The 24,932-nt window shown below is 39.6% G+C and overlaps 2 protein-coding genes across 2 annotated transcripts in view; one reads left to right on the top strand and one right to left on the bottom strand.

The window, feature by feature from the left end:
* CLN5 (CLN5 intracellular trafficking protein) overlaps positions 1–4,710 on the top strand; it is a 12,930-nt gene extending 8,220 nt beyond the window's left edge. Inside the window, exon 4 of the mRNA XM_056109737.1 lies at positions 1,554–4,710. Within this exon, the coding sequence (XP_055965712.1) occupies positions 1,554–2,065 (512 nt within the window). The 3' untranslated portion in view covers positions 2,066–4,710. The remainder of the gene's footprint in view (positions 1–1,553) is intronic.
* On the bottom strand, positions 4,695–24,932 carry FBXL3 (F-box and leucine rich repeat protein 3). Its single transcript, XM_056109736.1, has 5 exons — positions 24,756–24,932; positions 19,481–19,841; positions 15,768–15,890; positions 12,051–12,222; positions 4,695–7,239 (listed from the first exon to the last, which is right to left on the bottom strand). The coding sequence occupies exons 2-5, from the start codon at positions 19,838–19,840 to the stop codon at positions 6,596–6,598; spliced, it is 1,299 nt and encodes a 432-aa protein (XP_055965711.1). The 5' UTR covers position 19,841; positions 24,756–24,932; the 3' UTR covers positions 4,695–6,595.

Raw genomic sequence — 24,932 nt, 5'->3', positions numbered from 1 at the left:
CCTTTTGTTTTGTTTACAAAATAAGTGTTCTGAAACATTCTTAATTACAGTGACTTAAAAGTGGTGGCTTTTAGTTGCAGAATAGAAAGAACAGTACCCACTTCTAAAAAAAGACCCATCCATGGGGCCAGAGATGGTACAGCGGGTAGGGCCTTTGCCTTGCACATGCCTGGCCTGTGTTCAACCCCTGCACCCCATAAGGTCTCTGGAGCCTGCCACAAGTGATTCCTGTGAGCACAGAGCCAGGAGTAAACCCTGAGCACTGTCGGGCAGTGGCCCCTGAACAAAAACCAAGAAGCTTTAGTATTATTGCATAGCTTCCTTCCATAAAACTGATAAAAGGCAGCCACTTTTCCATTTTATAGGCTCATGAAGAATTTTGATTTGGTGGATTCAAAGGTGGAACAACCTAAGAAAGCTTCACATACAGTGATGCAAAGTGACATGGTAGGACCAAGCTCTAGTAGGCTTGATGATGAATTCCCAGGTGAGGTTATAAGCATGCAGAATACACTGTTTTGGTACCCTTTGGAGAGTCCTGGTGCAAGGTGCAAGGTGCAAGGTGCAAGGTAGTAGGAGAGAACTAACTTCATGGATTCTCATATATCCCGTGAATGTGGTCAGAAGTATTTCCAGTTTAGTTCATGCAGTGGAAGGATGGTGCCTGAGGAGGTGGTAAGCAGAGTCACAGCAGCTGCAAACGAAGAGATTGTAGGAAATGCCAAATATTCCAGGTGGATGTGGCAGGATGCTTCCTCTTCCAGCCAGCTGTTCCTGTCCCATAGGTGGCCACCCCCATCAGTACTGTACTCATGCTTTGCAGCAGAAAAGCTCTGCAATTTCACAATCCTCAGTTCTTATAAGTTCTCTTGCTGCTTTTCCCTCTGCCTTGTTTGATCTCTTTTGGCACTGAATCAAGATTTCTTGAGAGGGAAAAAATAAAAAGGCTTATGCATGTTGCTTTTGACTAGCTTCCCTCAGTGGTTTCCAGCCGCCAGTCTACAGACGGCTGCCAACCCCCAGGTATAAAAAGGTAGAAAATCAGTGATTTAAATTATTATAAAATATTTAAGACTTAGCTATATATCTAATGTGCACTTTTTTTTTACAACCCTGTTTTTGAAGAACGGAATAAAAATTGGCTTATAAAAATTGGCTTAATAAAAACCTACTTATTAAGATGTAGGTTTGGAAATTCAAAACCTGTTTATTCATGTCATCCATAACTTATCTGTGTAAAAAAGGGCTGGAGCAATAGCATAGCAGGTAGGGCGTTTGCCTTCCATGCGGCTGACCTGGGTTTAATTCCTCCATCCCTTTCGGAGAGCCTGGCAAGCTACTGAGAGTATCCCACCCACAGGGTAGAGACTGGCAAGCTCCCCGTGGCGTATTCGATATGCCAAACACAGTAACAAGTCTCACAATGGAGACGTTACTTGTGCCAAGCAAATCGATGAATAATGGGAGGACAGTCCTATGGTGCTATGTAAAAAAAAATTTTATATAGATTATTAACTTTGATGTTTAGCCGATTTTTTATTTTGTTTTAACAGGAAACATGTTCAACGAAATGGCAAAGTGGGTGAAATGGGACAATGAAACAGGGATCTATTATGAGACATGGACAGTACAAGCCAGCCCAGGAAAGGGGGCCGAGACATGGTTTGAATCCTACGACTGTTCAAAGTTTGTATTAAGAACATATAATAAATTGGCTGACCTTGGAGCACAGTTCAAGAAGATAGAAACGAATTATACAAGAATATTTCTTTATAGTGGAGAACCTACTTACTTGGGAAATGAAACATCTGTTTTCGGACCAACAGGGAACAAAACTCTTGCTTTGGCCATAAAAAAATTTTATTACCCCTTTAAACCACATTTGTCAACTAAAGAATTTCTGTTCAGTTTCTTGCAAATTTTCGATGAAGTAGTTATACACAGACAGTTCTATTTGTTTTATAACTTTGAATACTGGTTTTTACCTATGAAATTCCCATTTGTTAAAATAACATATGAAGAAATTCCTTTACCTAATAGAAACACAACACTCTCCAGATTGTAAAACTTTCATTCTGAAGATCTTTTTCTACAATCATTAGCATTTTGTTTTTTTCCAGGGAGTAGTTTTACATTTATGAATGTCTTAGGTCTTCTTTGGGGCAGAAAGTAATATGCACAGCAAAGAGTCACTGTGTAGCTCAGGATTCCTGCCTTGGAAAGAAGTAAAGCTTCTAGTTAAGTGATTGTGTGAAACCTCTGAGCCCCTCCTTCTGTGATTAATTATTGTTCATATCAGACAGAGTTATCTGGATCCAGTATTCTAAAATCATGGCTATGGGTGCATGCCAAGATTAAAAAAATAACCTTCACTGATTTTCATAGCACAGCGGTAGGGCGTTTGCTTTGCACGCAGCCAACATGGACCACCCGAATTTGATCCCTCCGCCCCTCTTGGAGAGCCCGGCAAGCTACGGAGAGTATCTCGCCTGCACGGCAGAGCCTGGAAAGCCACCCGTGATATATTCGATATGCCAAACACAGTAACAACAAAGTCTCCAATGGAGACGTTACTGGGCCTGCTCGAGCAAATCGATGAACAACGGGAGGACAGTGACAGTGACAGTGACTGATTTTCATGAGAAATTTTTTTCCTATGACATAAAGCTTTAAGTTTTGCTTGGTAATTTAGACCTTACAGCTTTTTAATCTTTTGGCACCACAGCTAGGACTTTGATTTCTTTACTAAAACCTTAAATTATGGAGTAGTTGTAAAAAAAAAAAAAAGAATGGGAATAGTTGTGCTTCCAGATTGCTAAGTATTAAAAGTTCTTGCAAGCCATTGAAGAACTATCCAGTCACTGGCATTTTGCAAGTTATACAACTTTTCTTTTTTTAATCTCTGGGACTTAGTTTCATTATTTTAAAATGATTCATCTCTCAGAATTGTAAAGCTCAAAGGCATGTTTGTATGGCACAGTGAAGCCACAATAAGTAGTCGCTGTAATGTTGAATCCAAGCACTCACTGCCATCCTTGATCTTACTTAATGCAGTTTACATGTCAGCCTTCCTCCATTTACATGTTAGCACCGAGACTTTGTGTTATGGGCATAATGCTTTTGCAATTATTCAAACATCTGGGGCATGGAAATAACTGACTGCTCACAAGCCTTGGTGAGGACTTACTCCTTCTCTATCTCTTCTATCCCTCTGCCTAGTAAGCTGCTAACTCAGTGGAAGAGGTTTAATTTCCCAGAAAGAAAGTAGGTTTTGTCAAGGAATACCCAGTGTAGCTTTCCCTCCACAAGGGCCACTGAGCATGGTTTCAAGTTCTTATGTTTGATGAGCTACTGAAGATACCTCCATTCAAAGTAATACCACCCATTGGTAAGATGATCTAGAGAGCTTAGAAAATAATTTGCTTAATAATGTAAATGTACTAATTGTGTTGTTCAATTCCAACTGATATTTGATTCCTGAGAGGTTAGTGCATTAACACTAAGATCTCATACAAAGCATAAGTACAGATATTGTTTACCTGATCGAAATGAATAAATTGGAGGTTAGCAAGGTTAAGTGAACGTTTCACAGCTATCAGGCTGAAGCGGCATTTTGCATCAGATTCTGCTGGCTGCATGGAATATACTCTCAAGCAAGTTTGAGTGTGATATTCAAGTGTGGGCTTCAAATCAGTGCTGTGTCAAGTCAGTGCTATGTTACTGACACCAATCTATTACTGTTCTGTGAGGAGCTAAATATAAGGCTTACAAACATTTAAAGCAAGTTGTTGGAGTACTTTTGTTACTGTTGAATCTAATAAAAAAAAGGGGGGGGGGCTTGTATTTTGTGTCTGATTCATTTTTTTATCAACTAAAAAATGTTCAGACACTGTAAAGTCTAAAAATAAAACTCGGCGCCAGAGCAGTAGTACAGTGGATAGAGCGCTTGCCTTGCAGATAGCCAATCTGAGTTCCATCCTCAGAACCCCATGTATTCCCTGAGCTGGTTAGAAGTAATTTCTGAATAAGTCAGGAGCAAGCCCTGCGCACTAGTGGGTGTGGTCCAAAAACAAATTTAAAAAAAAACAAACTAAAAAAGAAAACTCAGCCTTTGCCACAGGTAGCTTGCAAACAAACATTCTGCCTACTGCAGACAAATCATCCTCAGAAGCTGAGGGAGAACTTTCTCTCACCAACAATTTAAGCTGTCCACTTGGATTAACAATGCCTACTATCACTCATTAATTTTGTTTCTTAAGCCCAAGGTTGTCTACAGAACATGTTTCAAGAATATCTGGATCCCTGTTATTACCATCTAGTGGCTGAAATTGCAAACTTCTGCCAGATTCTTTTTGTTTTGCTTTGATTTTGAGCCATACCCAGCAATGTTTCAGGAGTTACTCCTGGTTCTTAACTGAGGAATCACTACTGGAAATGCTCAGGGGACCATATTGAACCCATTCAGCTGCGTGCAAGGCAAATGTTTCTTGATAAAATTTGAAAAAAATTTCATGGCCAATCTTTAACTTTTCACAATTTAATTTAGTTTATTCCAGGGACACTCTTGTTTCCCTGATCCTGTATCTTCAAACGGTGATTTGCAATCAACATTATTTGCTATTGTGTATATCAAAGAAGTCTGAAACTAAAACCATGTTTGTTATTTTAAAATCAAATAAGCGTAGAGTTAACTTTAATACAACAGCTTTAGTAACTTTATTCTCAAGTTGATAAAAAACATTTTACATATACTATACAGTATAAACAATCAAGTGCTATGCATTTTGCTTATAAAGTGACTTTAAAGTACTTCGAGCTTATATAATTCAATTGTACAAAAAGTAAAGTCCCAAGTAAAGCTTTGGTTAGTAGAACTGACAAATCCATTTTGCAAACTTGTTCAAGAAAAACATAATTCAGTTACTAACAAGGGTATTTCTTATGCAATCAAACCTTTTTTTGCTATTTGAAAAGAGAGGAAAATACTAGAATAATTGTTTTTAATTTCAAGCCTGGCTGGGCTGTTTTCCTTCTCATTTAAATGTGGCTAGAATACCATCACTTTGAAAAGCACAAACTTCATAGAAAACACCTTTTTATTCTCAGGAAGGTAATATGTCCCAAAGTATATTAGATTTGTAAAACAGTTTGCAGAATTACCAAGATTTTAGGCATTAATATGTTCCATTGGGGATAAATAACTTACAATCTCCATTAGGAAAGCAATATCTACTAACAATAGTTCTCAAAAACAGATTATATAATACCCTCCCCAACTTAGTATTTTTTTATTTTTAAACAGAGTCCCCAACTTAGTATTTTTTTACAAATTCTACAATATATGAATTATCAACATTCATAGCAAAGTAATAAAAATGCTACTTAATATATCAGTTTAGATAAGTTAACAATCACAAAACTAGACATTTTTCTATTAAAATTTTTCAGTCCACGGAAATATTTATTCAAATATGATTATAAACTTAAATATATTTTCTTTTAACTTTGCTATTTATGCTTAACTGTACATTGGTTTCCTTTTGCAATTTTTGAAAATTCCACTTATGTAACAGTATATTTCAAAATGAAAAAATGAGCCATGACTAAAATTCACTGGAGACACACTAGTATGTTTTCATGGGAGCAATTTTAAAACAACTTAATATTCTACTTTGAATCATTTTGATTTAATAGGTAAATCTTGTGATTTCAAATATTGTGTAATATTTCAAAACTAGTTTTAAACAAAGATAAAAACAAAAAATAATAAAACATTCCCCATTTAACATGATGTGTCAAGTAAAAATTACATAGTGTCACAGAAAATAATTTGTATGGTTTTAGTGGATTACAGAGAAAACCTAAAATATACACAAAACTAAATTGTCTCCCTTTTAAAAATTTTAATTTGATCTTGGCTCTGTTTATTATTCTGTGATACCCACTGTGTGACATTTACCAGTTTCTAAAAGCTCCAGTTATTTACATATACCACTTTAAACAGCTTTGCAACATTTAAGAACATTCAACCGATCTTTTTCATCAGATGCAATAGACCCTACATTTTTTTTCTCAAAAATGCTCACTTTCCTGAGCTATATTAAACACCTTATAACAGGTGTATGTATAACTAAAGACCCTAGAATGTCACGTTTACATTTTTAAAAAATGCATAGAGGACATAACATTTTTGGAAAACCTGCTGGGGATCAAACCCAGGGCCTCATACGTGCAAGGCAAGTGCTCTACCACTGAGCATTGAGCTACTTCCTAACTCCAGTACTTCTTAGTAAATCTATAGGCTTTTCTTCAGATTGTAAATGCTTAATCTTTAAAAATGGTTGTTACTTTAAGATCTGAACCACATTTAACATTCTGAGATTTCACTGCTACTAAGCTACAGAAACACTTTTACTATCCAAAACTATTTCACAGGTCTTCCCCCAGTAAACAATCCTTATATGCTTAATCCAGGTATCAAATTTCCTTGCCACAAAATAGAATTACATAAAAACTACAGGAAATACTTTTTTTAATTATAAACCTGTCTGTTTAAGTAAAGGTGCTCCTCATCTTGGCTCTCCACATTCAGACTTTACCAAGTGGGCATCATGTCTGGAAACCAGACCCTACCCAGATGCTTGGACACTTCCCAATGGATCTGCTCCAAGCTATACTTTTGGTCAGGAATTAATACTTCTTCCATAATGGATAACTGAGACAGACGGCCACCACACATTTTCACAAACTCTACAAAGGCACTACATGAGACTTCGCATTCCCCTAGTCCAATAGCAGACAAATTTTTACAACGCTCTGCAATTCGAATTAACTCCTCATCAAGTGGCCGCAGTCCATTAGCACAAACTACAAGTTCAACCAGTCTAGGGCACGTCATTCCCACACGACCAAGCACATCTTTGCTGACGGATCTCCCAAAGTAAAGATGGGTAGCAGGTATTTCATACCGGAAGAATGGATCAAATTCCTCTTCATATAAAAAAAAATACATTACTAGGTTTACTTTGGGTGAATGTCTGATGAAAGCATCCCAGCTGCTCTTCTGAATCGTATGGAAGTGTGTCTGTCCAGGATTCTCACTTACTACATCAATGCGCAAATGTTCTAATCGAACATGTTTTTCAGAAGATAAAGCAAGTAGCAATTCATCACTTAATAAGTGATAGTTCAAGGCCAATTCACGTAAGCCATGACACTGATCCGCTACACAAAGGATACCTTGGAAGGAAAAAAAAAAGACCTAATTATTCGCAATTTTTTATGGAACTTCATATGTTCAAAAACTTAATCAAATATACATGTCTCACAATGAAATTTTACACTATTCCCCTTGCCAGAAGGTTATATGATTTATTTTTTAGTAATTTGTTTGCACTAGCAGAAATTTTAGTGAAAGTCACAAATATTTAAAAATTCATTACAATTCTGTCTAAAGGACAATGAAACCAATCTAAAATCTAAAGCCTTAGAAAGAGATGAAGCTAACGTCAATTCAGAAAAAATTGAGTAACTGTTACTTTAAGAAATATACCACAATAAGTTTATCTCAGTAATGCATAATCTTGAGTACAGAGTCAGGAGTAACCCCTGAACACAGCCAGGTATGGTCTTAAAACAACAAAAAGGTAACTATCCAAGTCAGATAAATGAAACACACTTGATGATGACAGTATAATTGGTAAAGTGGTTGGCGTTTATGTGGCCCACCACTATATCTGGCACCCCATATAGTTCCTTGAGTGCAGATTCAGGAGCATGTGCTGAGCACAGCCAGAGGTGGTTCCAAACACAAAATAAAATTAAAATATAGCTCTAAAATGGTCAAAGTAATTTTTTTTTTTTTTTTGCTTTTTGGGTTACTCCTGGCTCTGCACTCAGGAGTTATTCCTGGCGGTGCTCAGGGGACCATATGGGATGTTGGGAATCAAACCCTGGTCGGCCGCATGCAAGGCAAACGCCCTACCCACGGTGCTATCTCTCCAGCCCTCAAAGTAATTCCTGAAGTGATTCCTTTAAGGCACTGTATTTCAAAACTGCTCCAAACTATGTGCAACATGTAATTTATCAAGTCAGTATCTTAACTGGTTTAATATTTACAGTAGTCCAAGGAGAAATTTTTTACCAGTAGTTTCCCACATTTTTAGACTTGTTGTTCATCACTGGTATCACTAGTTGGCTGATGATTAACTGTGGTTGGTAAGCCAGTGGTTTTATTTTATTTTCTCTTGGTTTTTGAGACACACCTGTGGTGCTCAGGAGCCCAATCAAACCCTAGGTTCCTACATGCAAAGCATACGCTGCAGCCCTTTGACTCATCTTCCCAGTCTAGACCAGTGGTTGAAAAGCAATGCCCAATACTACATGATAAATGAGTCGCCCAATTCATTCTTTCTTGTGTTTAGAAACAAGAATAGAAACAAACAAAAAACCCATATTCTATCTACTATTTATTGTACAAGTATGGAATAACAGAATCATCTAATATGTTTGCTATATTATTCCACAATATTAAAAAAAATCTAAAAAATATTATTAATTTGAAGATGAGAAAGGTTAGAAATAGCCAGACTGGGATTCTAACACAAGCTGAGTGATGTTTAAGCTCATGCATTTAACTACTACTTAAGAAGTGACAAGACAGAGGCCACCAATAAGCCTTAGCCAAAAGCAGTGGCAGAATATAGGCAATGGAATTAAAGAAGTGAATGAACTGATTTACCAATATAAAAATCAAGAAAAGAGGAATGACAGATGCCAATGCTTCACTACTCGGTAAAAAGATTCTTTTCTTCCAAGGTACTTTAAAATAGTACCTAGGGAGTCCAAGGGAGACTGTGAGATAAACCCTGATCACTCAAGGTAATCTGAGCACTGATGTCCTTTGCAAGCTCATAAAGTCTGACAGTAGAAAAACACCAAAGACTCAAGGAAACAGTAGCCAAAGATGCAAATGAAAGAAACCCTGATGTATCATCTAATAACTACAAAAGCAGCTGTGTCAGACATAACTCTAAAAAGTGGTCCACAAGATTCCATGTTCCTGGAGAGTTACAAAATTCACTTTCAAATAATGCTTGCTTTGCTTTGCTTTATTAATTTGGTTCTGGGGCCACACCTGGCGATGCTAAGGGGTTACTCCTAGCTCTCTGGCTCTGCCCTCAGGAATCAGCCCTGGCAGAGTTTGGGGACCAAATGGCATGCGGTGGTGGTAGTGGGGGGAATGGACTGAGCCCTGGTCAGCAGTGTGCAGAGCAAGCACTCTACCCATTGTACTATCTCTCCAGTCTCCATGTTATGTTGGCTTTAAAGTAAAATTATTGTGAAATTATTCAGATGAGTTTAATCTAATGACATGAACCCTTTAAACTACAAATTCTTTCTGAACAGCTGGGGAAGAGGAAGTCAGATTCAAGAGCTTGTGGGGCTAAGCAAAGAAACCAACAAACAACTCTGATCTATAGAACTGAGAATGTATAACTGAAGTTGTTATAAACTATTAAATCTGCCCTTGTTATGCAGTAGAATAAAAGTAATATATCGTTACAGGGTTAAAATATTTAACAAAAGCAAGTAATAAAGATGAAATGGTGACTACTACAATTAAATGAAAAGACAATTAGAACATAAACAAGTATCTTAATAGCCATTTCTCCAAATAATGTTAAGTATTGAAAGATAAAACTGGTGACTATTAGAATTAAAACTAAAAGACAACTTAATTAAAATGTAAGAAAAGTATCTTAATAGCCAACTCTTCAAATCATTTGAGTCTTCAAGAGAATGACAAAATCAGAGTCAGATACCAATTTATACCCTCTTAGATGGCTATAACTAAAAATGCAGTCAACAAATGTTGGTGAGGATATGGAAATGTCAAAACCCTCATAAACTGATAATGGAAATAAAAAATGGGACAACTGCTTTTCAAATCAGTCTAGCAAGTTCTCAAATCATTAAGCAGTTACTATGTAATTCAGTAATTCCACTTAAAAGTATCTACCCTAGATAAACTGAATGTTCACTTAAGTACTTGATTATGCTGATGTAGGTGGGGGTGTAACTCAAGGGTAGAGTATAAATCTTGATAGCAAAATATTCTTAAAAACTTGCTTGTCAATTTTTATAGTCCCATTACTCATAATAGATAAAAGAAAAAAGTCAACTGGTAGATATGGAGTATATCTACAATCTAGCAATAAGAAAAATGAAATACAGATGCATGCTACAATATGGAGGAATCTTAAAAGCATAAAATTGTGAAAGAAGCCAATCACTATCATGGACTGATTCCAGGCGTATGAAATTTCCCTTATAGTTACGTCTATCTACAGAGACAGATTAGTGGCTGCCTGTGACTGGCACTGAGGAAAGTTTTGGAAGGTACCTAAGAAGTATTTTTTTTTTTTTTGAGAATAACAGTGCGGTAAAATTGATCATACTGATGCAAAACATGTAAATATGCAAAACAAGAAAACAGGCAAATATTATTTAACATTTAAATTAAAACCCTCCATGGTTAGATATTTTGGTGGCGTCTCCCACGCAGTGCTAAGGGAGCCCAGGGACCACTCCAGGAAATACCCAGCCAACCAGGCCAGGCAGTTCAATGCTCGGAACCAGAGATATACAGCCACCACCTCTGCAGTGCTCAGGACCCAGAAGGTGCCAGGGTTTGAAGTGAGAGATGACGTGGCCATGCCCCTCACAAAGCTCTCAGAATGGAAGAGGACAGAAATGGCCATCATATCCAACAGAAAATCATTTTCTTGGAAGCAAGCTGCATGACTTTGAGGAATAAAGTAGGAAGAGTTCTGAAAAGAGATAAGGATTTAATACTGTCTTTGAAAACAAATCTCCCAGAGTCCAGATTCATTATGGTTCAGCAAGCGAGCACACACTTGGCATGTGTGAGAACCCTGGGTTCAATGCATGGGACCAAAAGGATTTTTTTACAAGGAAAACCAAAACAACCAAAGTAGTGGAAGTAATATCAATAGTAAGAGGATAAATCAGGAGCACAGTGGGAAGCATGGGTTCGTTTATGCTTCACTTACAATATTAGCCAGTTAGAATATAAACAATCACAAACTGAGTAATATAGTGATGATTACAAAATAATACACGAGGGAATTTGGAAAGAGCTTTTATACTATTTCCTATTTGAAAGATTTCTTCATTCCAAACTTCAACCTAAGGAAAGCAGTCTTCTAAAAAACGTGAAGATCTTCCCCCTCCACACAGAAGAAAATCAATGGTGAAACAACTGACTCCAAACCTCTCCTGCCCATTCAAGTACAGCTAGAGAAAATTCTATTTTATGTAAAAATTCACAACAGACAGACCTCATAGTGTCATATCCCATTCTAGCACTGGATGCAGAATAATACAAGATTTAAAAATACAAGTCTTGGCTAAGGATGCGAGAGAATTCATGCCACTGTACATTTAAAAATCTTTGCATACAATAATGAAATAACCCCAACAACCCATCTTTAAAATTAGTGAACAGGGGCCAGAGAGACAGTACAGTTAGTAGGGATTTTGCTTTGCACACAGCTGACCCCGTTGGATAGCCGGCATCCCATACAGTCCCCAGAGACCGCCAGGAGTAATTCTTGAGGGCAGAGCCAGAAGTAACCCCTGAACAACAAAGGGTGTGGCCCCAAGACCAAAATAAATAAATAAAATTAATGGCCACAGTCTGTTAAGAGGGTAGAAAACTTCCCCATGATGTCTAGAAGCTGCAGGACCATATCTGGTACTCTAGGGCCTGGCTGGGTGCTCGGGGCTGGTGATGCAATACCACTCAGGCTGGTGGTGCTCAAGGTCACCAGAGCCATACTCATGAGTGCTCTGAGGACCATGTGGTACCATAAATCAAACTTGGGGTCTCACACATGCCGGAATATGCTCTAGCCCTCTGAGCTACTTCCCAAACTCTGAACATAGCTTCTCCTAATTTGATAAACAGATTGATAGTTTACTAAATTTTATCTGGTATGGAAAAAGAAAACCAAAACTCAGCCTACCTGCTGGAGAGACATGAGGACAACTGCTCATCTTTAGGAGCTTCAGTGTATCACTGTTGTTGGCCACTAGTACCTTAAGGGATGGGTCATCTACCGGGGTATCATCTATCTTAAGCGAAGACAAGGATTTGGAGTTTACAAACACAACCGTCAGTGCAGAGATAAAGTGAGACTGAAAGAAACAAGAAACGAAATAAATCACTTTCAATTTGTACAAACGAGAACTGACAGATTGTTGTAAACTACATATATGGTTCACTGGATCCTAATTATATATTTCGCAACTGCTGTAGGGGAAGCATGCCTTTGTTCTGTCGTTCCAGGTACAGAGAAAAAAAAGTGACTCACTGCCATCTTTAAGAAGAGTTTATTTACCTGTGGGAGGAAAAAAGATTTCAAGTCTCAGGATGACTTAAATCATCCTTAATCACAACAAATCACTGATAAGTAAAATGAAGAATTCTGAAACCCTCAAAAACACTTCTCAGACACATCACCATACCTGGACATCTACTCTCATGTTGCTTTGTGGGTTTGATAATTATTATCATTAAAATAACTATTAGCACCTCACTAAAAAATATACCAGTCAATAAACTAAGATCTCTGATAGATCCTGGATTATGGAAGCTTATAATTTGTTTCTGAAATACTCTAAATCATACCAAAAAATAAAATTTGAATTTAAAATTCCTTTAGGTGTTAAAAATGATCTATAGTATTTCCAAACCTGCATTAGTATATTTTGTCCATAATTGTACCAATTAGTATCATTTTATGTTATATACCTGTTGGATGGAGTCTTACTGAAAGGAATCAAATACAGAAACGGAAACGAAAATAAACCTAAGCATGCAACTTTGAGCCAGAGCCAGGAAGCCCATCACTAATGGAGACAAGGCTTTTGGGGACAAGGAAGGAGAGATAAAAGGGAGACAGTGTTAGGAAATGCAGTAGAATAAGAGAGAGAGGCTAAAACATGCTCTAACACATTTCCCTACAGAAGTGTTTTCCAGCCTTTTCACATCTCCTACAGGTGGACCAGCAGCTGCCCTACACACCATCCACAGACTGACAGTGATAACCAAGGCAGTCGATCTGTGGTTTCCAACCTTTCTACACCTAATTACCAGCAGTGGGTCTAGTGATGGAACTACATAACCATTCTTCCACCCATCCATTCTCCCCCACCCCCATCCATCTTTGTAAATTCACTACAACAGTGAAAAGGATAAGAGTATCCAGGCTTCCACGAAATCAACGAAACATGAACTTCCCAGTCACATTCTCTAATAACTTTCTATTTTCCCTTTCTTCTATAAAGGCGCCTCCAACAAGGCTCATGGTGCTCGGGTCAATTCCAGCAATGCTAGGCCGAGCAGTGTAGGCCTCAACCTGGGGTACTCCATCCCCGCAGTGCTTGGGGGCCATGCTCTGATGCCAAGGCCCAAACCCAGGGTGTCATACACACTAGGCTTATGATCAGCCAAGAGGTCTCTTGGCTGATCTGTCTACCTGGCTGACCCCTCTCAAGCCCTTAAGTAACTGGTTAAGTAACTGGTTACTAAAATTCTGATGAACTTTATCTACTTGTTAGTATCCTTTTACTATTTTTATATCAAACTCAACTATATCTTATGCAGTTACATTTATTAATGTACTCATGACTGCATCATTGCCATCCTTTTCCCCCCATTCCCCTCAAATTTAGCGTTGGCCAATATACTTATTATACATTCTTTTCAGTTCTCTTAGGCTCTCCAAGTTATATTAACAATCCACATTTCAAATTTCGACAATATTGATAAGAAAATAAGCAGTTTCAGATGCAGCATAGTTCCCAAAGACAAAACTGAACTACCTATACACATACAGCCATTATGCATAATAGAAATTCTAAATAATGAAATTAAGTTCCATTTAAGAAACCTTTAAATAAATACTGCATATGTAATTCCAGTAAACTAATTCACAGAAAACTAATTCAAGACATTTCATTTCCTGTATGAAGTTTGAACAAGATGGTATTACACTGCAAGACCAGTGCTTCCTGGAGAGAGGTCATTGAACCAGGAGTAGCCTGGAGTGCCTTTAGGAGGGAAAAGCTTGGCATAGGGATAGGAATCCAAATTTTTGAAATTTCTCAGATGATTTCTGAGTTTAAAAAACCACAGTGATCTAATTCATGCAGTTATAAAATCCTTAAAATACCTAAATAAAAACATTCCCTTGCCCATTTTTATTACACATGAGCAGGAGAAAAGAATTTTATCTCAATGATGCATGTTTTTTTTTTTTTTTGCTTTTTGGGTCACACCGGATGATGCACAGGAGTTACTCCTAGTTCATGCACTCAGGAATTACTCCTGGCGGTGCTCAGGGTACCATATGGGATGCTGGGAATCGAACCTAGGTCGGCTGTGCTATTGCTCCAGCCCCCTTAGTGAACTTTTTAAATCAAGATTTTGAAATCAACAATTCGGTATGTTTGTTAATGATACTACATTTTAAAAAGCTGGAAGACACTTTCGATTTAATAGTTTTTCCTGAATCAATTTGTAAACTTAACTGTTCCACGTTTAAAGAGGTATCTGTATTTTAATTTGTGGCGTACTATGAAAAACATCTTCAAATCAGTGTTGCATACAAACCTACTCAGCGACCTAAAAAAAAAAATGCATGTGTTCGCACATGCTTACACACACACTTTTCTACTTTAAGAGAATAGTTATTGAGAGAGACTATTTGCAGTTGTGTTAGACACATACATGCAAAACAGCTAACTCTCCACCCAAAAAAGGGGGGGTGGACAGGGAGAGAGGGAGAAGGGAAAAGAGGGGGAGGGGAGAGGGAGAAAGAGGGAGGAAGAGGAGGAGGGAAAGGGAGAGGGAGAGAGGGAGGGAAGGCGAGGGGGGGAGGGGGAGAGAGAGAGAGAGAGAGGGAGGGAGGGAGGGAGGCCTTCTATACAAGGGGGTGGGTAAGGAGATGTGCAGAAGGGAAACTAGATGCATTGGTGGTGGGAAATGTACACTGGTGAAGGGATGGGGGTTGGAACATTATATAACTGAAACCCAATTTATGAACAACCTTGTAACTGTATCTCACTGTGATTCAATTAAAAAAAACCTTTCTTATAAGTGACAAAAAATTTAATAAATAAAACGTGTAAATTAATCCAAGCTATACTGACATTTAAGTTTCCTCAGAAATAAATCTTTATAGTCTACCAGAGGACTTTTGTTGTTGTTTTGGGATCACAGAGTACTTCTGGCTCTGCACTCAGGGATCACTCCTGACAGGCACAGAGGGCCATATGGGTGCCAAGGATCAAACCCTCATTAACTACATGCAACACAAGTGTCTTACCTGCTGCACTATCTGGCCTCTCTTCCAGAGGATTCTAAGCGAATTATACCTGTTCTCAATACTAGCTAGTACTTTTCCTTTATTGTAATTTTACCAATGTACTCTGAAACTTTAAAAATAAAAGTGTCGCTGTGTCTCTTTTCAAATGTTTCTAAGTCTCTCTTAATTCTTTCTTCATAAGAATATAGGGTTTATAACACTCAGTAACTTCATTTACTTTAACGTTACTAATAAAGAGTTTCAATATTAAAAAAAAAACTCAAAAATCCTGTTTAACCGTGTAAGAGTGATATGTTTTCCATTTTGCTAGATTTCTCAGTTAACAAATAATAAAACAAAACCAGTAGATACCTTTGGTAAATCCATAAAGCTTGGCCGAGCAGTTGAAATAAGTCCAAGTGTTTTTAAAGAGCAATTCACAAGTTGTGATAATATATCACAAGCAGCTTCAGCTGATTCTTTGCTGCTGTCCACCTTAGGGGGAAAAAATAAATACCATTTACCTATGCATATTCACATAACAAAGTTATTTGTTTACTCCTTTATAATTTAATTTAAATTAAATATTATAATATTATAATTTAATTTAAATATTTTTTTCTTTCACCCTCATCTAAAACATTACTTTTCTTAGTACCCCTGGAGAGAAAATAGGCAATTATCAAGGCTTTCTTCATTATGAAACATGTAGTTAATGTTGAAAGCAAATGACACGCATAAATTTATAATCACTGAAAAATAATTACATATTTGGCACTGTCATTGGATCAGATCATACAGGTGCATATACGTGTATACATATACATGTATATACATATGTTTCCAAGCACTAAGAATGGAGTATTCAAAAGATTCTAATGAATTACAACCAGTTTTCAACACTGTTATTAAATGACTGCAAAATAAAGAGGGGCTGGAGCAATAGCACAGCGGGTAGGGCGTTTGTCTTGCACGCGGCTGACCCGGGTTCGATTCCCAGCATCCCATATGGTCCCCCAAGCACGACCAGGAGTAATTCCTGAGTGCATGAGCCAGGAGTAATTCCTGTGCATCGCTGGGTGTGACCCAAAAAAGCAAAAAAAAAAAATTTTTTTTAAATTAAAAAAAATAATAAATAGAACAAAGAGCTTTCAGCCAAACATGAAAATCTTAACTAAATGACAAACATAGTGGTTTCTACACAATTTTCTGGATAAAGGGAAGGATAGCAAGGAGGCAAAAACCAATGACCAGCAACTTTTGTCAAAAAGTTGTTTCCTGGTTTGATGGTGATAGTGACAATGGTGATGAACTTCAAACAGCCTGAAAGGATCAACAGCTTTGTAAACCACAGGAACATTGTAGCACTGTCTTCCCATTGTTCATAGAGTGGGCCCAATAATGGCCCAACAAAGTCTCCATTGTGAGACTTTGTTTGTTACTGTGTTTGGCATATCGAATACGCCATGGGGAGCTTGCCAGCCTCTGCCACGTGGGCGTGGGCGGGATACTCTCATACTCTCGATAGCTTCGAGGTTCTCCGAAGGGATGGAGAAATCAAACCCGGGTCGGCCAGGTTGGCCGTGTGCAAGGTTTGCCTTGTACGTTTGCCCTGCACATGGCCGACCCGGCCAACCCAGGTTCAATTCCTCCATCCCTCTCGGAGAGCCTGGCAAGCTACCGAGAGCATCCGTCCTGCATGGCAGAGACTGGCAAGCTCCCCGTGGCGTATTCGATATGCCAAACACAGTAACAACAAGTCTCACAATAGAGACCTTACTGGGTCCGCTAGAGCAAATCGATGAACAATGGGAGGACTGTAAACCACAGTACCTAAATTAAAAAATTTTTTTTTCTAAGTTATTCCCTAGACTGAAAAAACATCTCACACAGGTTAAAAGTTTACCATTATTTTAATTTTGTGGTTCAGGTACATTACCATAACCTCCAAATATTCTGAATATTGTGAAATTGATAAACATCTATTCCAGTTTCAGAGTTGTTCATTTTAACCTTTGGTGAGGTTTTTTTTTTAATTTTTTTTTTTTTTTTAATCCTGATGGTTTTCAAAGTGTGGTCCCTGAAACCAGCTACAATCATTGCCTGGGAATTTGTTAGAAATACAATACTGTATGATTGACAAACTCTTGGAGATGGAAACTCAAGCAAACAAGCCCGCCATGTGTTTTGGATGTAAGTAAAGCTTGAGAAGCAATTTTCTACACCAACTCTGATTATAAGCCTCTTTGGCTCACAGTGTTGATTTAAATTTAAGTATTATCAGGAAAGCACAAAAAAATTCTGCAATGCCGCTCTTGTTTTGCAAATCATAAATTATTTACTCTGGAAAATTAAAAAGTTCTAACAGAAAACTTTAAACTTATAGGACAAATGATCTGTGAGAATTATGCAGATCTGATACAGCTGAATGTGTCACAAACCTAGGGGAAAAAAGCAATACACCTAGTCAATTACTGGATAGACTTGGAGTATACTCATCTGTTCCTAGGTAGGATTTTCCATGAGAATACTCTGACAAATCTGATTATCCCTCTTCCCAGCATATTTATGAATGAATAGAAGGGCCACAACACAATCAACCACTCTCATTAACTGATCTCTGCTTCTCTTAAAACACAGAGTGAATGTAAGCAGGTGATCAAAAAAGGCATGGCATTTGGGGGACAGTCTTTATTTCAAAAAAGGCATGGCATTTGGGGGACAGTCAGTCTTTATTTCTTGGACTATAAACTGTCAGTTTGGCTTTAAGGATAAAAATAGCAAATGCACGTTACACTGATGAGTCTAAATTCTGAAAAATACCCATGTACACACACACACAGACACATTTCTTTAGATATTCTGGATTAATGTCACCTACATCTAAAGACCTAAGGAAGGATGCATTTTCCCACATATGTGCCCCTTTTCATAGCTCAATGGTGGAATAAAATATCTGTATTTTATGGTTAAGAACCATTCACTTTGGTTTAACTAAGCCTGTTCCATAACTGCTACAATGCAAAGTATCTAAAACATTTAAAACTCTTTGGCAATAATTAGTAGGTGTGTTAAAGACTTAGGAAACGTTCCATTGTTTCAACAAGATGCAGGTTATAAGCCTCTGAATTCACAGGTCACTGGAAAGCTCACAGTCTCCTGCATGTCTCAAATCACCAGTGCTGACACTTCTCCAGGCATGGCCACAGCCACAGAGACAGTCCTTCTGGCAAAGAACAGCAGCTGCTCCCTTGACACCCTCACAAACCTTTTCCTACTTCTCTCTAGCATATACTCATCCAAGTCTTTTATATAAAGTTTTGATTTTTATTTTTTAAAAATCCCATATCATAAAGATACTCCTAAGTAAAACTCAGTCCCCATTTGATAAAAATAACTAAGTTTTATTCAATCATAATCTTCACATTTTTAATTTCTTTTCTTATGCACACTTTCCCCCCTTAGATTTGTTGTGGGATTGACACGATCTGATAATAGTTCATTCTTATTTAGTAGCTGCTTCTGCTCCCTTTTTTGTAGGTTTATTTATTTTTTGACTACACCCAGCAGTGCTCAGGGATCACTCCTGCCAGGGCTCATGGAACCATATGCTGCCAGGAATGGAACCTGGGTTTGTTGTGTGCAAGGTAAACACCCTACTTGCTGCACTACTGCTCTTTTTAGTTACTAATAATGACAATAAAATGGGAGTAATTCAGTGCAAATATAATTATAACTCTAAGGTACACAATAATTCTAAATCTTTATGCACTTATCCTAAACACAGCAATATTTTTAAAAAAATTACAGTTTAGGTAATAGGGTAACAACAATGTTGAAGTTTATGGTATTGGTAAACAAAACTACTGCAAACCATCGAAAATGAAGTGTCTCTGAACCTCCACCACTGTCCCCATGTCACCTCTTTCTGTTCATCCCTGTCTTCCATGTACGGCTTATTAAATTTTGTAATCCAATGCCAGGGCTTGAGAAGGCAGTATTTTTAATATATGAGAAGACGTACTGGTTCAGGACAAAAGGTCACAGTAAACTTTATCTTTCAGAAGAAGGATTTAAAGCATTACCTTGAAGCTGACATACTGCAGATGATTTGAATGTCTTTTAATGATCTGTTTGATCAGTTCTGGATGTGTAGCTTTCAAGCAAGAAGTAGCTGGCTGATTCAGTTCGAATTCAAAACATCTCCACAAATCAGGCATGTGAAACACCTGATTCCAGTTGCGACAAACTTGTGAAGCATGGGCTCGGTCGAGAAGAGGCAGATACTTAAAAATGTGGAGAACAATGTCCTGAAGGAGATTACCCCAGTCGGAAGTATGAAGATGCTCATCTGGAGTCCTCAGTTTCTTGGCTTTCTCTGCAGTTCCCTCCTCTGGTGAATCTGATGAATTATGGTCACTATCTCTTCCTCCTCTTCGTTTCATTCTATTTTTAAAAAAATGAAAAAAAAAACTCTAATACTTAGCATTCGAATGTGAATAAATGCAAAACTAATCTTTCTGCTGCTTACACAGATACATAACGTCTACATGTTATATATCATGAAAGAATAAGCCAGTAATTTCAGACCATAGAAACAGAATATAAAGAAAATCTCCAGTGAATATCAACTACTGGTTTACAAATTCTATGTATCTTCGGCAGATGTTGTTTTAAACATTTACATCTATACTGCACTATGTAGGAGGAAAAAATTATCGTGATTCTGAAATTAAACCAAGAGCTTATTAAAAGCAACTGTAGCATTATAGCACTGTGCTCCCATTGTTCATCAATTTGCCTGAGTGGGCACCGGTAACGTCTCCATTGTGAGACTTGTTACTGTTTTTGGCATATCTAATACGCCACAGGGAGCTTGCCAGGCTCTGCCATGTGGGCGGGATACTCTCAGAAGCTTGCCAGGCTCTCAGAGAGGGGTGGAAGAATCGAACCCGGGTTGGCCACGTGCAACACAAACACCCTACCTGCTGTGCTATCACTCCAGTCCATTAAAAGCAACACAAAGGAGAAACCACTGTGACACTTTCTAAAGATTTCTTTAAAGTAATCATTTGAAATGGAAAAATGTCATAAATAGTTAAGGAGAGGATAGGAATTAGCCAGGACATCTTTCCACAATGAAGTCTGTGAATCATTACTGTTAGACTTTCCCAAGCACTACTCAAAAGAAGAAAATTTATCCCCGTATCATTTACTGCTTCTCTGCTTTCCCTAAGTTTTATTTATGAATGACAGGTATGTATTCATTAGGTACCTGTAACTTCATTTCAATTTTTAAAAATTAGCCTTCCTTTTGTATCCGGTGCAACAGCACACGGGTAGAGTGTTTGCCTTGCATGTGGCCAATCCAATGTTTGATTCCTCCACCCCTCTCCGAGAGCCCAGCATGCTACCAAGAGTATCTCACCCGCAAGGCAAAGTCTAGCAAGCTCCCTGTGGTGTATTCGATATGCCAAAAACAGTAACAACAAGTTTCACATTGGAGGCGTTAAAGAATCGATGAATAATGGGAGGACAGTGCTACAGTGCTACTACTGTCAAAATACAACAAACAAAAAACTTCAGCGTGGTTAAAGAGAATGGGTTCTAAAATCAAATTTCCTGATTCTGAACTCTAACTCTACTTAGCCCTCAGCAGCCTTGAGCTCATAATCAGACTTCCTGTGCTTCAGTCTGTTGAACGGGGTTATTATACATGGCTCTTGAGAGAAATAAAACCTGCTTTGAAAGGAGAGGGCTGTTGAATCAGGAAAGGCAGAGCTATCTAGTATTAAAAATATGAGAGTGCCTACTAACACAGTAACAAAAGATGTAACAGAGGTTACCAACTAGAAGTCACCCCCTTAAAAAAAAACCCACATAATTTTATTATAAAATAGTGAGAAAGTGCGTGAGCAAGAACACAGCCTTGTAGATGTAGCTCTTTGGTATAGCACTTGCCTTGCATGTGTGAGCCTTAGGTTTTGACCTCCAGAACAGAAGGGGGTTGAGGGGGGAAGGGCCAGAGGGATATAGAAGAGTTAAGGAACATGCTTTGCACGCAGCCAACTCCAATTCAACACCCAAAACTACACATGTCCCCCAAGCACTGCTGGGTGTGGTCTGGGTCTCCTCAGCACTGTTTGGTGGTACTCCCTCCGAAAACAGAAAACACTTGTGTATGAGAAACACACTGCAAGTGGGTTTCACCAGATTATTATAGTGACTAGCAGTGAAAAGCATAATCATGGGACATTATAATATTACATTATAATATTAGTATTAAAATAATTTAAGTCTAGTATAAACTACAATGCAATCTTTACTACTAAAAAATCAATAATAATGCAAAAATGTCCAATTAAGGTTGAAAGAACATTCATTATGACCCATTTTTCTGCTTAAATTTATCCTGAAGGCTTGCTTTAATTTTGGCATAAAAAAATGTGGGCCAAAGAATTAAAAGTTTGCTTCCCAGGGCTTTAATTTTTCTTTTGGCAACTTAACACTACTCAAGAGTTTTGAGACATAAGAGTTTCAAAATAAAATGAAGCAGTTTTATTATTTCTCTACATAGTATAGAACGCTAACTGCCTGTTCCTGAAGAAAAGTCATCTAAAACCAGAACAATTATACTAAAAAATGGGCTGGTTTTTTTTTTTTTTTTTTGGCTTTTTTGGGTCACACCCGGCGATGCACAGGAATTACTCCTGGTGGTGGTCAGGGGAACATACGAGGTGCTGAGAATCAAACCCAGGTTATCCACGTGCAAGGCAAACGCTCTACATGCAGTGCCATCAATCCAGCTCCTCATTTTTCGAGCAGTGACTTGATCTTTATTCTCACTGCTGCCTCCTTCCAACCACGTCTCCCACCTGTGTTCCTTTTACTGGTTGATCTCCTAGTCTTGTACCACCGCCTCTCATTTGTGCAATTTTTCACCTGCACCCCCCTGGAATATCCTAGGATATTAGAATAACATTCTATTATTTAGAATAAATGAAGAGAAATGAAACAACAGCCTCCTTCACCTGATTATCTTTGCTGATACATTGCTGGTCCTAACAATACCTTCTTTGGTCTATTACAAACCTATTTTAAATAGTTTTTTAGACCCGAGATCGTGTTTCAATAGAAAAGTGCATGCCTTGCATGCATAAGACTGGGATGGATTCCACAAAACAAGATAAAAGTTACATATAGTGTATTTTCAATACCTTTCGAGGGTAAGGGAGATAAAAAGCGGATAAACAGAAAAGTGTGCAAAACTGAAGCAAAAGTGTGTGTGCGCACGTGTGTATTTGTATATATTTTATAATGCAGGAGTACTGCTATTTATTCAGCCATGGGTTAAGCTGATTGAATTGGGCATAAACCCCACCACCACAGTATATTTGAGGTACTTAGTTCATGAATAGCTAAACAAGATTTTGTACGTCACATACATATATCTGTAATGTGTCACAATTTAAAAGTACGTCTAAATGCTGATAAAAATGATCTCACTGAATTGAGCGATACTAAGGCAGGTAGGGTATTTGCCTTGCATGCGCCTGACCTGGCTTCAATCCCTAGTACCCCATATGGTCGGTGGAGCCTGCCAGGAAGCACTGAGCATTGCCTTGTGTGCCCTCAAAAAGAAAAAAAAACCCAAACAAACAAAAAATACCTATTTTCACTCTGTATGTGGGAACAACTTTGGGGGGACAGGGTGTAGTTCAGTGTTAGAACACTGGCTTTATATGTGTGAGGTCCTGGGTTTGATCCCTGGCTCCATAAAAAAATAAACAAGTAGATATAACATTTTATTTAAAAAAAATAACAGTGGCACCTAATAAAAATTGTGCATGTCCATTTTCCCTAAAGTGACCTCATTTATTCTGTACATTTTTATATCGTTCACGAAGTTCTGCACTAGACAATGTTAAACAACTCAAAGCATCCCCCATCAGTCTGCGGGGGGTGGGGGTGTGTCCTGCCAAGGACCAGATAGGACAGCAAGTAGGGAGTTGGCCTTGCGCTGGGCCAAGCCGGGGTTGGATTCCCAGCACCCCATATGGTCCCCTGATCCTTGAGTGACCCTTCTGCGCAGAGCCGGGAGTAAGCCCAGAGTATGGCAAGGTGTGGCCCCCCAAACAAACACAAAACAAAACAGTGAGAGCGTCCCGGCATGGACCATTTCTCTCTTCTACTCAAAGCGAAAACACATCTGTAATCTCTACTGGGTTTGCACCACCTAGACTCCCCGGAACTTCCAGGAACCGGTGGAAACTTCAAACCAGGCATTTGGGGGCGGGTGGGGTGGGGGTGGGGGGGAGCTCACATGTACAAATGTAAAAGGGCAACTTTTCCAGCCCCAAACAACTGCTGCAAAGGACTGCGCACAGGAGCAAAGGAGGCAGGGCGGCCTGCAGAGCGCTGGCCAGCACAAGCCCAGCAAAGGCCACCCAGGAGGAGCTGGCCACCGCAGACAGAGACCGAACCAACCCGGCAGTTGCACACGCTTGCGGGGGTGGAGGGGGGGGGCGTGGACTCTGCCAGCTGACGCTGAGCAAAGAGAAACACTCAGCACCCCCAGTTCCCAGATCCCCTCACCCCTGCAGGGGTGGGGAGGGGGCGGGGGAACCCTTGGGGGCCTGGCAGGGCCGAGAGTCGTAACTTGAGCAGCGAGCTGGTAGCCAGCTCCAAAGAATAGCCTCTGCGCCTGTCAGGTGCATGGGTGCTCCTGGATAAGTAACAGTAACAGCAGCAGCAGCAGCAATCAGAACAACAAAATCCACAGACTTGGGCTTGGATACAAAAGGAAAAAGTGGCAGGAGATGAAGCAAACCCGCGCCCATTAGCAGGGGGGAACACCCAAACCAAACCAAACCAAACCACCCACAAATCTACCAAAAATCACCCCCCAAACCCGAAATCTCCCACTCGTTGGGGCTTAGTAGGCCCCCCGGCGGGCCCCCACGACCCCAACACCGCCGCTCACCCCGCGTGCAGCAGCAGTAGCAGCAGCAGCAAGTTGCACTCGGCACAGGGGCGTCCCCTCCTCCCCGGGATGGGCTGTCCCCCACCCGGGGGACACTAGGTTTTGACATCTTGTGACGCCCCTCATCCGTGCAGCGAGCAGCCTGCGCAAACCCCACGCCCCGGGAGAGGCGCGAGTGGTCCCTCCCCACCCCGAAGGTGGGGGGGGGGAATCGAAGAGCCCCCGGGGGACGCGCCTGTGGATTCCCTCCCCCCCACCCCCCCTACACACCCGGCCCCAAGACGCGGCGGGGAAACGCCCCCGAGCAAAGCTCCCAGGTCGGCGCGCGCGCCCCCACCCCCGCAGCACCCCAGGCCTGCGCCCCTCCCGCCCGTTACCTGCGGCCGCCGCTGGGGGCGGCTTCCCCCACAGCCCCGCCAAGTCCCGGGTGGGCGTGCGGGCGCGCGGCAGCCCCGGGAGGCCTCGGGCGCCCCCTCCCCCGCCGCGACCCCCCGCGTTCCGCTCGCAGCCCAGGCGCCGACGTGGCTCCACCTTGGCAGCGCCGGCGCCGGGAC

This window comes from Sorex fumeus, unplaced genomic scaffold (genome assembly GCF_029834395.1).
Source record: "Sorex fumeus unplaced genomic scaffold, SorFum_2.1 ptg000008l, whole genome shotgun sequence".
Classification (NCBI taxonomy): domain Eukaryota; kingdom Metazoa; phylum Chordata; class Mammalia; order Eulipotyphla; family Soricidae; genus Sorex; species Sorex fumeus.
This window is presented reverse-complemented; position numbering and strand designations above follow the sequence as displayed.